Source organism: Diorhabda sublineata, chromosome 3 (assembly GCF_026230105.1).
Source record: "Diorhabda sublineata isolate icDioSubl1.1 chromosome 3, icDioSubl1.1, whole genome shotgun sequence".
In the NCBI taxonomy this organism is placed as follows: Eukaryota; Metazoa; Arthropoda; class Insecta; order Coleoptera; family Chrysomelidae; genus Diorhabda; species Diorhabda sublineata.
Genome location: NC_079476.1, coordinates 6,449,210 through 6,466,639, shown reverse-complemented (window position 1 = coordinate 6,466,639; position 17,430 = coordinate 6,449,210). Strand labels below are relative to the sequence as shown.

Genomic DNA, 17,430 nt, shown 5'->3' with positions numbered 1-17,430 from the left:
GATTTTGTCAATTTGTTACTACAGTGCTTTGGTATTTTATAAATCTCTGGTCTCAATATTGCTAATTTTTGACATATGTATAAATCGTCTTGATCTTAGGTCACTCTTGTTTTAAAATTAGACGAAACGTGAAATTTCTCATCTGTCTCTCAAAAATTATTTTGAAAAAACTAATTTTGAAACAGACAATTTACAGACATAAACTATATAAAAGGTATAAGAAATTGTTTCTAGAGGTTCTCGATTTTATGTCTTTTCTGTTTCAAAATTATATTTGATTTAATAATTTTCAAAAGATAGAAATAATTTGATGTTTCGACTAATTTCAAGTCTTTATCAAAATATGATACTAACACTGACAATTTGTACGGAACGCGACGCTCTTTGACGTTGTTTTCAGTGCTGATGAGACGTAATAACGTTGAAACTAGTCAGTAGTTACACCCTCTCCTTGCAGTTGCGAGCCATTGGGGATGCTAATATCGACAAAAAGGATTTACATCACACTCTTCAGAGGAGTTGTAATTCCATATTCGTCGAGTCATTAGCAAGAAAAGAAGTTTTCTCCTTTGAGAATGACGGAATACATTTTCGAAATTATTTCAGAGGTGAATAGTAGAAATTTTGATACATTTTACACATCTCATTTACCATCGAAATCTATATTATCGGCGACTACGCGATTTCTACCTGACCAATGGTTCGCAGTTGGAACTGAGGATGGCACCACTTAGCGTTCGCTGGGAAATGTTTAACTACATGTATCAAATGCGACGCTCTGACGTTGTCTACAGTTCGAGTTTCAAGCCCGAACGAGGGGTGTTTTAAACTGCTCTGATGAGTCGTAATAACGTAACTAGTCAGTAGTTACACTCTCTTCTTGCAATTGCAAGCCATTGGAGAGATAAGAGAAGTAAATCGAGAAAAAGGTCGATTTACATCACGCTCTTCCGAGGTATTGTAATTCATTATTTGTCGAGACATTAACCAGGAATGTAGTTGTTTTCTCCTTTCCAGCACGGCGAAATACATTTTCGAAATATTGAATTTCAAAATTATTTCAGAGGTGAATAGTAGAAATCCTTTATTTTGCTCTCTTAAGTCTCTTCTGTTTTAAAATTAGTTTCTTTTGATCATTTTTGAGAGATTGATACAAAAATTGACTTAACTTCAGTCTTGTTGAAAATATTTATATTTTGATAAAAACTAAAGTTGAGTCGAAATTTCATCAATCTCTTAAAAATTATCAAAACAAACTAATTTTAATTCGCTTTTGTCAGTTAAAGCCACCACTAAACTATTCTACAAACGCATTCAATTTCAGGTTAATCTCGAGTTGGTATGATCACATTTGCAACTTTAATGAAGAACTGAAGCTTGTGAATGCTTTTGCCTCAGATTGATTTTGTGTTAGCTTAGTGTCGAATTTCATGGTTTAGATAGATGTGCTAAGGAAAGCTAACGTGTATAAATGTATTGATTGTATTGGCATCGAATTTTAACCTTTCAGTATTCTTTTGTCTTGAGACTGACTAGAAAAGTGGTTTAATTTGATTCTCAGAAAGAGTATGTAGTTATATCTGAAGAGTATAGGAATATTCTAATAAACAGGAAAGTCTTCTAATATAGGGTGGTTTTTTAAAAAATATCATAATGAAAAAACAGAGGTAGTTTTAAGCATTATTTACATATATTATGTTTTTTTAGATACATTATAAAGAATGTGATAAGAAGAAAAATGCAGAATTAAGTGCAGTACCCCATATTAGGGGCATATTTTATTCTAATGTGGGGTACACCATATTCCCAATATCGGGTAACCAATTTTTAAAATTAGAAAATAAGTATATAAGTAAGAATTATTCCATTTTTTTGAGAAAAAAGTATAGTGCGTTATAAATATAAAATTATCATATAGAAACAGCATAAAACAAATTATTCAGACATGCAGATGTCACAAATATACCGATTTCTTCCACAACTGGCACATTCAACATGAGTCCATTTCAAGCAGCTCTGACACATTACCCATTATTCGCCTCTGATATCGTAATACGGTCGTCTGAATCTTGATATTCCGGCGTTTATTTGCTATTTCTTTAGCAAATGACTTTTTCGTTTTCTTCTAAGTAGGTTTAATTTTTTCTGCTGATTTATTTTTGAACCATCTTTCTTTTGACGCCCGAAATTGAAGGTAAATTTCTTTTTTCTATGCTGACTTCTAGTTCCTCTTTGTGTGGAGTGCTAGTTATAACACCACATTTCCCATTTCTTGAACTCTTTTTTCTCAGGGGTAAACTGTCTCTCAGGAGATTGCTGTCTTGGAGAGTTAACTTACTTGTCTTCCAGGTTTTTTTTCTATTGAATCGTTGTTATCTAATCGTTCTTCCTCTACTGTGTCTTCTTCTACTTTCTCCTCATCCCTTTAATTTTTCATTAATCAATTATATTCTTTGAATGCGTTTCTATCAGGAGGAAAACTTCCAGAGTTATTAAAGTATATAGGATTTTTCTTCCCCCTTTCGATAGCCGGATACAACACGTCCTGTGTGAAGCCTAAGCTAGTTTGAGATCTCTTGAGCGTAGAAGGTTTTGAATGGTAACATATATGCTACATCCAGAGGCTGCATCCCATGTGTCCAATGGGGTGGAAGGCATATCTTGTTAACATGGTTTTCTCGCTCCATTGTTATTACTTCCAAGTAGTTTTTATTTTCATTACATTACCATTTATTATTACTTATGAAATAAAATGTTTTAAATTCAAGTCTAATCATTTTTTATGTTGTTTTCAAATAATTATAATAGAAAGTATCCTTCATTACACATCTAGAAATGGAAATCATACGTGTACGAAAAAATCCTTATGTCCAGACTCCTCATGGAATATATTATTTAGGAGTTGACGATTTCTTGCCTTAGAAAATCTTTGAAAGCTACAATTCTGGAAACCATTACCTCAGCAAGATTATTAATAAGTCCGATTTTGTTTGCAATTCCCTTTGAGCCACATAATCCTCACCAAATTTAAAGAAAAATTATAAAGACTACTAATTTACCAATGTATCCCAAAAGCACAAAGCTATCAATTGTACAATTTTTGAAGTAGACTGATAAGAGGAAAACTTTTACTTCGAAAGTTGAGTTAGGGTGTAGCTGAATGAAAAACAAATAAAAAAATTAAAGTACTCGTAGGTTCTTTATTATGTTTTTATTCGAAATATATTATTTTATTTTCAGGTTTAACTGATCTTCATACGTTGTTGTTAGCATGTTTCGCCACAACCGTGTTTTTGGCAGTTACTGTATCTACTGCGTTTGGAATTAGGTAAGTGAAGAATATTTGTTCCCGATCAAGAAATTGATCCATTGGGCGTTAAACTATTTCAATATTTTTGTGACCAATAGTTGTTGGTTATTTAGTAAAAGCATAGTCGTCAGGGTTGAAATGTTGTTTCAAATACAAAAGACTTTGAAAAGGTATAATTGTCCCTACAAGCCGCTACAGTCTTTCGGAAACGGAAAAGTTTATTGTGAACTTACTACAGTTTATATTGTACAGTCTCAGACGATGAAAACAAAAGTATTCGAAATCTCGGAAATATATTGGGGTTAGAGCACTTTGGTGTTTAATTTTGCAACAATCCCACTACGAAAACGCCCATAATACAGCTGGCAAAGATTTCGTTCTCATCCACATTATCATTATAAGTATGTATCAATTTTACTCATATATTTTTCTTTTCTACTTTTAATTAATTTTACTGTTATTTTCAAAATTTCATCCTTATTATCTGATATTTCAGTTAAAGTAGGAGAACCAGAACTCTTTTTGTTGATAATACAGAATTATCAATAAATAAATATTCTTATGATGTAAAAAGCGAGTTAATTCATTCAACTGATGTATTTAGAACATTCATTTGTATATTGTGCAATTTTTTGGTGATGTTACTTATTTTTAAATCCATGGAGAAAAACATTAATCTGAGTATTCCGCAGAATACTGATAAATATACTTGCAATAATTCCATTCTTCTAATACGTCCTAGTCCTTATTATCGAAATATTCGTTTTATCCAAGTTTTTAAATATATAAGCTTCAATGTACCTATATTTATAGGAATCCTTTTTTTATTAAAACAAATAAAAATTGCTTGGACTCAATGAAGTTTTATTATTATTATTATTATTGATTAATACAATAAAATAAAACAGAGTTTTCCTGAAATACTGGCTATTTATAAGGTTTCAATTTGATATTGACAGGCACAAACAACACAAACAATTTAAAGCTTTCTGATAAATTATATTTTTTGTTTTATTTTGTTGTGCGTAAATAAACAAAGATGCCGGTTTTCCGACCCTAGATTACGCGACCCAAAATTGTCATTGCGCGAAACAGGGAAAGTAAATTTCCAACGACTGGCCTTGCAATTTATTTATGGTCATCGCAAAGGCCAGACAAACCGGAAATTGTGCACGTAAATCGTACGGTAAATCTGTTGGAATAATAGGTATACGCGGTTGTTCCACTGCACAGACGAGGTTGATTAATGTTACGCAGCATGATGACAACTGATCCTACTTTTAACTGCAAATTGTGTGGTGGTAATCCGGGCAATTCCAGTAAATTTAAAAACTCCATGGGATAGTTGACTACGTTATCTTGCTTCGACTTGTCGACTGATTTGAAGCAAACTCACTGTCCCAAAAGAACATTCTGAATGGTCGCATTGAGATCCTCGACATCTTTATTTTTTACCGCAAATTTTGCTCGTTCAACCAGCTAATTATGGTTATTAAACTGTTGAGCTATATCTGGGAAAACACGCTGAATAAGCTCCTCTTTTGAATCTGTGATGTGACAGAAATCCGTGAGTAATGTGATGAATCCGTCGAGGTGTACACTGCGACTTTATTATTTCCAATATCTAACTGCTTCGCAAGCAAATTTACGGTTTTAACTTGAAATGTCACTATCACTAAGGATCACCAAAGTAAAGTTCTCGCGCACCTAACGGTAATCGTCACTCACAAAGATAGAAGGATGCACTCTTTGTCTCAGGTATCAATTGACATAGAGGATGGCTCGACATATTAGTTGGTTGTCAAATGTCAAATATTATGGTTGCGTTCAGATATTTTATTTGTGACAAAACATCAAGGGAAAACAAAATTTTTGTTTTCATTTCATTTCGACCATTGTCACCTTTTAAACCTTCTCTGGACTTCCACAAATAATTTAACAAATCGGTTCAGCCGTTCTCGAGTTTTAGCGAGACTAACGAATAGCAATTCATTTTTATATATAGATATTGTTTTGCAGCTCCTTTCAACATATGGCATGGCTCTAGCTATCAAAGATATGCATTTTTTATTTAGTTTAACTTCATGTGTTTTGCTCTGGAGCTCTGTGATCCTCCAGAATTCGAGAGAATGGGTACCCTCTCCTTTACCGTCTTCAGGTGTCCACTAAGGCAGCAATTCTCCAACAAGGCTTCTGTTGATATTCTTGAATTATTATTCTTACTCAAGTGATTCATTCAATAGACCTCCTCTGGTTTTCCCTATATACTTCACTTCCTATTATTTTTTCCAGTTTCCTACAAATGATTCATCCGCCACTCCTTTACCATGTTTGGCTCTTAGCAGGATAATCTTATTAAATTGGAGGTGAAAGTGCTAAAGTTTGCTTGGGATGATAATCTCCTGTTTGGGATAGTTTTATATATGTTTGAACTTCTTCATTTTAATAACTCATCTTTTCAAAAGCCACATATCGAATTTGTTCATTGCATGGTTATAAATGATCTTGCAAATCATCATACCTCAGTTTCCTAAAATTTGTTGTCCTCCGATTTAGTCCAATCAACAATCTTCAATAGTGTAATTGCTGATATGAATTTCATTGTATTGAATATTATTTTTTCACAAAATGTATGTTCTTCGCTCATATAATTAGAAAGCTTATTCAATTTATATATGAAGGGTCACCCGAACATATCCCTTTCAATTTATTTGTGTCACTAGATTACATAGCACTAATCTTGACAACAAAAGATCTCTGGTGTGGCATTTGATACTGTAATGTTTTTCTCAACATTCCTCGAAGTAAAAGGGACATTAAAATTCAACGACGAATCGTCGACAACAACATTCCAAATTACTTTGAGAGCAGCAGTCTGAATAGAAAAGTGAGAAATTTCTTACGAGAATAACAGTGATATATGCAAATTTTATGGAAAAAAGCTCATGTACTTATTACAAAAGGGCATGCTAAAACTAGCGGGATTTTTGATTTAATAAAATACAGTCGTCAGCGTATTCTTTTAGTTGGTAGAAATAAAAATAAATGATTGAATTGAATAGTGTAGTAGGCTTCATCTAGACTTAATAATTGATGGATGAATGTGCTAACAAATGAAAAAATTCATTACCATGTATTCAAAACCTAACCAAACACGATAATAAAGTCTAGTATTCAGTTAATTACTCTGTTTTTCTATTAATTGAATCATAAGTATGTAGTATTATGAATATTTTTATTTAAATTTTCTATTATTAGAGAGAAAATGAATTTTCTTTTGGTGTTCATTTTAGCAGGAGTAATCAAACTTTAGGGATACGTTGTCTACTCCACATTTAAAAAATCGAAGGCGGTCTACCAATGACAGAACTAAATTAACCTAACATACAGGTTTACCCTTGTTACGGGTGCATTTTTTGTTTGAATTTTTCATATGGACATTTTTTATCATGTTAAATGATTCTAATAGTAATCCAACAAAAAATTAACCGGAAGTGCATTTCCGGAAGCGTCCTTCCGGAAGGACAACCCGTATATGCGAGGAATTCCACCTACTTTGCGGGTTAGTATCAATAGACATCGATTAGGTCAGATTATGCTAAACCCCCTACACCTATATCTAATGTTTATTTATTGTAAAAGAAAACACCAGAATTGTTGACAATTTTTATTAAAATAGCAAATAAAAATATATAAAATTATTGATTCAAATTATTATTTTGTTAGACATTATTGGTTCTCAAGAAAATATGCATTCTTTAAATGTATTGTATTAAAATACTTTACTATATTGATATTTTAAATAAAAAATAAATAAAAAGAAAAAATTACCCGGTGACTCCCAAGAATCTATATCGAACGCTGACTTTTACAAAATATCCTTCGTTGTTAATCGAAATCTGCAACAAAAATTCAACAATTCAGTGAATAGTGTTTAAATATATCAAATCATGAAATAAATATCCATTATATAATAAATTATACTTACTTATATATAATTTTTGAAAAAAACGTTGAAAATTGGTTGGACGATTCGAAATAGAATGCTCTAACGATACTTAATGCAAATGTCACTATCTGAAGTTGTGAAAGTGAATCCCTTTCACTTACGAGCCATTCGAATCTAATGGGAAAAGTTACAGAGGGGCGTCCTTTCGTAAGGATACCCGTAAGCGGGTAGCGTCGCTGCTGTCCTTCTGTAAGGAGACCCGCAGCGAAAGTATTAAACGCGATCAATGTTTGGTTTTTATGACGTTCATTGTTGAAAAAGTAGATTCGCAAAGATAAGTCAACGAATCTTCTTTAAAATTCTTCAAAGACAACATCTAAGTATTAAGCCTAAGTCTTCGAAATCTCGGTTTGGTTTATGGATGTACTCATCCTCCATGTACTTGAAGTTTCTCAATTCATGTTTTTCTCAATTGAGACGCATACTTTTTCATCGTTTGCTAAGCATTCATTATTTCCTTGTAGATTTAGGTTCAAGTAGTTGAGTTTTACAGTGATATCATGAGCCATTTCTCATCTTCCAATTCAGTAATGTACTCTGATTCAGTTTCTTCCAAAAGCGCCAGAAATTGACCTTCTTGAAGACATTGTGAATTGAATTCATGAATTGCAATATATCATCATATTTCATATAAAGGTGACCCCGTCTCTAGAATAGATAGAAAACTGGAAATTATTTGGGGTTTGTTCAGTTAAAAATTTTCGTAATGCCATCCGTATTCAAGATTGAGGGCGTTAAAGAAAAAAATACACATTTTTCACGATTTTGCCACAACTACTGACAACATTGTATTGAAATTTTATACGAATATGTTTTCGAAGCTGATACATCCAATTCATATGTCAAAAAGGTAACTAATTCCAACACTCATTGAAAATTGATGTTTGGGCAAGATATGTATCTGGATTTTTTAAACAATCACTAATTCGAGATATCAGAAGATTTAACTCTGAACGAGCGAAGATCTCTATTTCCCCATGGAGGAGGCTCACCGCACTTTGATCAAAGTAATTAGTTGAGTAACCATTTTGCGAATCGATGGATTGGTAGACATGCAGAAACTTAGATTCATTGGCCTCCTCCGTCATATGATTTTAATATTCCGAAAACGGTACACAGTATCGAGTTTTATCAAGAGTACCTTTTTGGTGTGAAATTAAATGATGCTTAAGTTGACTTGAAATTTTGTTCAGTGAATTTAATATTGAAAAAGTTATGTTCAATACTACTTGACACGAACCGTGTAACCCCAAATATTTTTCAGTTTTCTATCCATCCTAGTGACGGGATCACTTTTTTTAAAAAACCCTGTATATTGGAAATCCTCTCTTATCAATAGTTTTTTATTCGTGGCCTCCATTTTCTCCTTTTAATGGAATTATAGTTAACAATTCTTCTTTTGAAGTCATATCGTCAGAAACCATTCTCACAAAAACGCAGAACTGTGCAATGTCACTTATATCTGTGGATTCATCAAATTGAAGTGATAAGAACACATTTATAAATCGTCATTCAATAAATTCTCCAAATTATTATTCATAGCTCCATCACAGTATTACGCGACAAAGAAATAATATTTATTAACGATATTATTTCAGCTTTGTTTTCAAAATCGTGAAAAACATTTATCCGACTTAATAGAAAGCTTATTTCGTGAACTTTCCATCTTCGAATGGTTTATTAATACTTCTGTAGTAGCTTTATTTTGAAAATCCGATTGATGCTACTCTACCACACCCTTGAGCATTTTGATAAATTCAGGATGGCGCCCAAAAATCCTAGAAAGATATACAAGATAGCGTCAAAATTTAGAGTTAAAAAGTTTACCATTTACTCCAATACCCCTATCTAAATATCCCCATCCCACATATCCCAATGTGTAATTGTGCAAATAACTTCTAATATCAAAGCCCAGTACCACGGAATTGACAAAAAAATAGTAATTAAGAAATTAGAAGAGGGTTTTACTTTTAAATATTTGGGTAAATTAGATAGCAATTTAAAAGATGTATTTAAAGAGTGTACCGATTTTATTGCAGCCTGCTATAACGTTAAATCCGTAGACAATGTGACGGCTGCAAGAATGTCTGTTTGGGCTGAAAAAGTTGGATATACCCAAATAAAAGCACCCTTATTTGCTTCTCTACTGCCGACGACCGAATCTTTTTGCGAAAATGTGAAAAGGGCGCATCTTCAGATGTACTTCTGGATGTCTTCCCAAAACCTTGTTCTTCCTAAAATTAACGTTACGCAATATGGATGGGAAAAAGATGACGAAAACAAAATTTTAAACCCAATTTCTGTCCCCCAAAATACTAAATTGGCACCAGATTTTATTCTAGAGCTTGCAAAATGCTTTTGCAAATCCAATGATCCCTGCAGCTCGAACAGATGTTGTTGTCCATCAAATGGGTTGTTATGTATCCTGATGTGCAAATGTATGATGGATAAAACGGACGAAAATAAATGTAAAAATCCACTAAAAAAATTTATGGAAACTGCGCAAAATGAATAAGAAAGCGAAGAATCGGACGACGAGTGAATTTATGTTTATCTGCAATATTTTTTTATGTTTGCTTGTTATTTTTTTGTTCTAAGATATATTATATCTTTAAGTAATGTATTTGAGTTTGAGTTAATATATTTATTTTTTGTTTTGTTTTTTCTTTTATTCAGTAGTTCCAGCATCCCTCCTCAAGCAGTTCCCTTAAAAAAGTTTCTGTTTTAGTACCTATTTTGATATGAAATTCGAGATTCTTATTCATAAAAACATATAAATAAATCGATGCACGACTCGTTATTATTGACAAAATATGAAAGCCAGCCCCCCCTAAAGCACCCCCCACTCAACCAACACGCCGCCAAAAATATTTTTACCTGAAAATTTGAATCCAGAAGGTACGAAAACTCTATAATCGATGTGCTATATGTTCATATTTTTTAAAACTATTATTTTTGTATTTTTTTACTGACTTTTTTGGCCGCCATCTTGAATTTCTCAAAGTGCTCAAGGGTGTCAAGGTGGCATCAAACGGATTCTCAAAGTAGACGTCCTTACGAACTAAAAACAGCCAAAAAACGTTCACTTCCAGGTTAAGCCAAAAATCCCAATTTGGCATCCAGACTAATGTTACTGATTTAGTTTTCGTAAATAACGATTGCTGTAGATGTAAATTCGACTTAAATTCATGCATTTCAACCTCATCGAAGTTCACTGCCGATTGGAATCTCTGTAACGTATCATAAGTGCATGGTTTTAAAATGTCTTGTTTGCTTTTTTAGTCGAATTTTTCAAGAAAAAATTAGACTATTACGGTAGGCATGACTAGAAGAAAAATTGGGGGCACATCATTTTTTCCATGTTTTGAGACCTCCTGAACACGATTATGATGGTTTTTCGAATGTCTGTAGTTTATATATACATCTATATATCTGTTTAAGCTACAATTCTTATTTTCGGCTCTCGAGCAATTGCTATGGGTCCGATTTGGTTCAAAATTAGCATACATGGCTTTTTTGGCAGCGGATTGATGTTATTAGAGTTTGGTTGAAAACAAATGAATATTTCGAGGGGTCGCAGTGCAAAAAAGTGGTTTTTGACCTTTGCTCACCTCTGCAGGTCAAACGAAAAGCGACTGAAAAATGAATGTAGGTTCAATTAGTTGCGAGATGATTTCCTGTCTAAGGTCGAAACTTTCCATCTCCACCCCTCTCCATTTTATGGTCATTTTTGTTATATTTTCTTATTTTTTGGCCAGAAAAAGTTTAACTAGAGGATTCGAACTTCGCATGCAAGTAGGGGTGATGTTGAAGAATTGTCTTTCTCAAGTTCAAAGTTTTCTTCTTCAGTTCTTCTAGCACAAAACGCCCGAAATCATTTTGATCGTTGTAATTGTTGAACTAGACCGCCTCCTATTTAATGAATAATACGAGTATGATCGTTGCTAGGGTGATTTTTTTTACTTCCCATTTTCGAAATTTCTTGTCATTATGACAATTTTTTCTTTGTTGTCAATTGGAATTGAACAAGAGGGTTCGAGACCACCGGGTCTATTGAAATTATGAATTTTCATTCGAGAGAGAGAGTTAACTTGTGAAATGAAAAGTTATTGAGGAATAGCAAATTTTCCATATAAAGAAATAAGATTGAGAATTGATATCATTTCCAAGAAATTCATTTTATGGAAAGATTTGTTTGTGTATTAGTTAAATTATTCATTCGACGAAAAATTCGACTTTCGTGATGGAGCTCTGCTGCTCACGGCTTTTGATAGTGCCATCGTTCCTATCCTAATGTCTTCCACGGCCGACTAACATCAACATCGTACCTTATACAGTGTTACGTTTTCATCAACTTCTATGCTTTTCCGACTTTTTATGCTTCTATATTCAACACAAGAGGTCATACCACAGCCGCGCTGTGTAACTCCGTGAATATTCAAATAATTGTGCAATAGTTTGGTCAAGTTGTTTCTATTTATTTCTCTATTGTAAAATGAAAAGTTCACTGTATTTGCTCAGTTTGTTCTAGATTCTAAGGCGTAAACTGTATTAAAATTTTATTTTGAATAATTCATTAATTTTTTTTCATAAATTAAATTGTTAATATCCGAGGTCATTATCGGGATGGTCGCGCGGTTCAACTAAAGATGTCTTCGCGGTCGACGTCTTTCCCTGCTTTATAAGAATATTTTGGTATTCAATTTTTTTTCAATTTTTTTTATTTGTGATAAGTATTTTTAATCCAAATATGTTTATTTAAATATGTATTGAAATGTTTACCCTCTATACTTAATTTTCAAATACTAAATAACTTTTTTGAAAGTTGATAGATCCCGATATTTCTCAGTTTTTCCTACGGTCTTGTATAATAAAATGAAGTTTCCGTTTTCCTACAACTGTAAGAGTTACAAAAATGATAATTAACAACTATTAAATTTGATAATACTTTATATCAATACACATGAGAATAACGTCAAACTTTGGAATATTATTATTAAAAAAAAATTTATTGGTGAGTTTATATGTGTCTTCCTTTATAAGACATAAATTCGAAATTAAAAATACCCGTTCCCTACAACAATTGAAATTAATTTCATTAAAAATCTGTACCAATCCGTTTCCATTATATTTGTCTGGAATAGAATCTTCCAAATTGAATGCTCCTTGTGTATTTTCCATTCCAGGTTATTATGGAAAAAGTATAGGAGAAGTAAACAAAACTTGAAGTATGACGGGATATTACACAGAGAAGGAACATCCGAATCAATATCAAGGCCATTACATTCCCATCTTCTGGAAGATAAGGTGAGTGTAAAATTTTCAATTTCCATGAAATCTGTGCTAAAATACTAATCAATAAGCTTGTACCTTACAGATATTTTATCTATAAGCAGCCAGTGAATATTATTGAGAAAACGTAGTTTAGGAAGCGTATGAGGCACGGAAAATTTTTTTTTAGTTGTGTGTATCATTATCTTCATTCACAATTCTTATGTTTACATGAAGTAATCCTTCGATTATCCACATAAAGTGAGGAAAATCCACTATTTATGTTTTTCTATAAACAGAGTGAATTCTATGTATGGAACGCCTCCATTATCTCGGAAAGGGTTTTTACGTTTTTTTATAAATTTTTGAGTACTAGGGTCTTGTGATGTGGCCGGTGTTATAGTGGTATTAACATTGTTGTCATATCTTTCATTTTTCCGGAAAAATAATAAATTTTGTTTTTTCAAATAGATCATCCTATATATTTGTCGCTTTTCGAAATCCGTGAGATTTACATATTATTTTTTATCCAATATTTCCTACATCTTGATGCCATAATTTCAGAGTTATAACTACATTTGCGTTCTCTCCGCCGAAATTGAAATAATACAATTGGGTGGCTATGACTGCTACGGACGTTTCAATAAATTATTATTGTTGTAAGTTTATCGAAAGTCACAATGGATCGTTTATCTAAAAACGAATTGATATTTCATGGTGATAGGCGTAGAAGTCAACAAGGAATGTCTAATATCTTTAATAATTTATATCCTAACCGAAATCCCATAACAAGATCTACTATCAGTAAATTAGGAAAAAGTGTAACGAAACTGGCAACTGACAGTAAGAAATTTATCCAAATCAGGGTGCAGAAAAACTGAAAACAAATCTTTAGATGTTAATATCCTGTTTGAAGACGATCCACAATTGAGTACTAGACAAATATCCAGGGAACTTGATATTTCGCAAACATCCGTAATGAAAATTTTACGTGATAATAAATTCCATGCAAAAAAAGTAACGTTGGTTCAAGAGTTGTCAGATGACAATTTTGATAGACATGAAGAGTTTGCTGACCTAATGATAGATATATGTTACAATAAAAACGATTCAAATTTTTTAAGTAATGTTATGTTCTACGAAGAGGCCACTTTTTGTATTAGTGAAAACGTAAATCGGCATAATTGTAGATACTGGTCACGTAACAATCCTCGTTGGATGCGTAAATTCCACACCCAATATCCCAAAAAACTGAATGTATTGGCTGGAATAATAGGCGACAAAATAATTGGTCCTTTTTTCATTGAGGGTAACTTAAATGGTCCGGCGTATTTAGATTTATTAGAAAATAGTATTATACCCGACTTGGCTTGAATATTTCCAAATCCTAAGAAGTGTTTTCAATTACATTTAAAAAAAAACTTCATTATTAAAAATTTTCGAGCATGGTGCCCCACCTCACTGTGCATGTGTGGTGGGGCAATATCTAAGTAATGTGTTTCCCAGAAGATGGATTGGAAGGCGTGGTTTTATTGAATGGCCCCCGCGATGACCCGACATGATTCCTTTAGACTATTTTCTGTGAGTCACTTGAAAAACAAAACCTGCCAATATTCAGGAATTAAAAGATGGGATTACTACAGAGATAAGAAGAATTGAGCAGTCAGGATTGCTGTATAATATATTGCAAAGTTTTAAAAATCACATGGCTTTTTGTATTGAAGTAAACGGACAACATTTTGAGTATCTTCTGTAATCGCCTTTATTATACGTTTTCTAAAATCCGTATTTTTTCTGATTCACAAATGTGGATCCACTTCTAACATTTAAGGATTTGTCTTCAGTTGTAAGTTTTTTGCGTCTTGATTTGGACAACTATTTTACTGCACCACTTTCGTTAAATTTACTGTAACTTTGGTGGAGGTACTGTAATGTAGCTATAACTCCGAAATTGTGGCATTTAGGTACAGAAAATATCACATAAACAATAAACAGGATTTCTAAAAACACAAAATATATAGGGTGATCAATTTTAAATAACAAAGTTCTTATTTTTTCGGAAAAAGGAAAGGTCTGACAACAATGTAGATATCACCATAATACAAATAGTTTAAGCCGTTTCTGAGATAATTGAGGCGTTCCATATATAAAATTCACTCTGTATTTAAAATAAAACGTTGATATAAGTAACATTCAATTTATTGTTTGATTTTCATCAACGTAAATATTCAAAGTAAAAAGAAAATAATTCTTGGCATAAGAATAAAATTCGTGGGACATTTCCAAACTAACTTTGAGTTTTGTAATCTGATCCTGGAGTCTTTTTCGATTACCGAAAATTATTTACCGAATTGGACTTCCCTTTCCGTTATTTCTTTCCATTCTCATTCTATTAATAAGCTCTAAATGAGTCTCTACGGCCAGATTAGTGTTTTTCGGTGGGTCTCTTATGTAGATAATTGGAATATAAATGCGGTACGTGCCTCTACTCGCTTTACTGGCTTGGGACGTGTAACCAGTAGATTTGGGTTCCATTCCTATTTCTTGGTCATCCGAATTATTTTTCCGTTACTAATAATTACTTATTGAGGAGATCTTTCTTTTCCTTCATTCTGCATGTTCCCCAATTACTTAACTCGCTCAAAATGGCGATTTTTTATTAGTTTCATTCCGAAACAAATAGTTTGAAAATGTCATAGAAAGCACTCCTCGCTATTATAATAGTGACAATAATTCCCTCATATCAAGCTAATTTTCAATTCAATTATTGCTGAAAGCGTTCATTTTTTTCACTTGTTAGTATTAATAACTCTAAAAGCGCTTCATAGTGTTCTTTATTTTCTGTTCAAATTGCTATTTTAAACCCGTCTTCATTATGAGCAGATGATAGTTGCACTTCGGTTTTGTACGTCTAGTACTGCACCCTTACGTATTTCGCCCATCGGTTCTATCTTTCTTACTCTTATACAAAGGATACATAAAGGGATTTATGAATCCTTGCATACCTAACCAGGATAATAAGATAATTTAATCATACTATTACATTATACAGGGTGAGGCATGAGGAACTCACATAAATTTACCATATGTAGAGCGCCTCAGGAAGGATATCGTGGGACTACTAAAAAGTGTCAACTCTTCTGCTTTATTTATTTATTGGGTGATTTATTAAATTGACCAAAAATTTCAATTGGCTGTAGTGCTAACACAGCACATTTTATTTTCATGACGCCCTGCACTATGAGCTTAATTTGGAAATTGCAGGACCGGCTTTGGAAGAATAAATGTTTGGATTCGTAATGAATCTGTATAATACTTTTCTCGAATGCAATAAGTGATTTAAAAACTAGATAAATAACCAATTGGAACGATATATGCAACAATGTTGTCGCACTTTTATTCAATTTTTAGTGAACGATCAAATCTCATCAAATATATAACAACTATAATGACGTATCACATAATAAAGTATTAATTTAAACAAATTTTATGAATTGCGAGTATTTTAACTGAAGTGAGTATCTACACCATAACAAAATATGTATGTATCAATTCAATAATAGCTTTACTGTCATTTTGTATTATCTCTTAACAATTATTTTTCAAATTCGAATTTTCAAAAATCGCATTGGGTCATTATATAATACAATAAATGATTTATTTTGATATGGGAATACGAGCCCTTACGGGGCCTAGTTGCTAAGCTATAGGGTGCTCAAAATTTCAAATCAATATCAAAAATTTGCCATAAATCAAGAACGCCTTTAATTTTTTCTCAAATTTGGTCACCAATGTGCTCCTTGATGGAGTTCTATTTTGACATAAACAAACTTTGGAAAAATTTAACCAGTGGCGAGTTGTCAGGGTTAGTTGTCACTTTTATCCCCCTATTTTTTACGCTACTGAAGCCAATTTTTTATTTAATTTTGTTTTAAATTGCCTGATTATTTTTAGTTGAAAAACTAATAAATTTTTATGGACGGTATTGTAGAAATTTGTCTGTAAACAAAAGTATGTAAGCACGTAAGTAATTTACAAATTAATTAATTATTATTCATTTAATTTCGAATAATGATTAAGCGTAAGTAGTTCGAAACAGATGAAAATTATTCATAATCGCAATTTTAAGCAAAAATATTTAACAATTATAACAAAATTGGGAAAGAAAATGAAAATAATAATAGCACAAATTAAATTTAAACCACACTGTATTACAACAATAACAAAATTGACAAAGTTGTTCAAACTGTTGGCTACTTACTTCAATAAACTTATTACACCATTTTGTCATAAATGGCATAAATGATTTATTTTGATATGGGAATACGAGCCCTTACGGGGCCTAGTTGCTAAGCTATAGGGTGCTCAAAATTTCAAATCAATATCAAAAATTTGCCATAAATCAAGAACGCCTTCAATTAATTCTCAAATTTGGTGACCAATATGCTCCTTGATGAAGTTCTATTTTGACATAAACAAACTTTGGAATAATTTAACCAGTGGCGCGCTCTCAGGGTTAGTTGTCACTTTTATCCCCCTATTTTTTACGCTACTGAAGCCAATTTTTTATTTAATTTTGTTTTAAATTGCCTGATTATTTTTAGTTGAAAAACTAATAAACTTTTATGGACGGTATTGTAGAAATTTGTCTGTAAACAAAAGTATGTAAGCACGTAAGTAATTTACAAATTAATTAATTATTATTCATTTAATTTCGAATAATGATTAAGCGTAAGTAGTTCGAAACAGATGAAAATTATTCATAATCGCAATTTTAAGCAAAAATATTTAACAATCATAACAAAATTGGGAAAGAAAATGAAAATAATAATAGCTTCTT

General features: G+C 32.2%; 1 protein-coding gene across 1 annotated transcript in view; it reads left to right on the top strand.

Moving 5' to 3' along the window:
* LOC130441134 (uncharacterized) overlaps window positions 1-17,430 on the top strand; it is a 156,253-nt gene that overhangs the window by 39,701 nt on the left and 99,122 nt on the right. Inside the window, exons 4-5 of the mRNA XM_056774682.1 lie at window positions 3,241-3,328; window positions 12,506-12,626. Coding sequence (XP_056630660.1) covers window positions 3,241-3,328; window positions 12,506-12,626 — 209 coding nt within the window. The remainder of the gene's footprint in view (window positions 1-3,240; window positions 3,329-12,505; window positions 12,627-17,430) is intronic.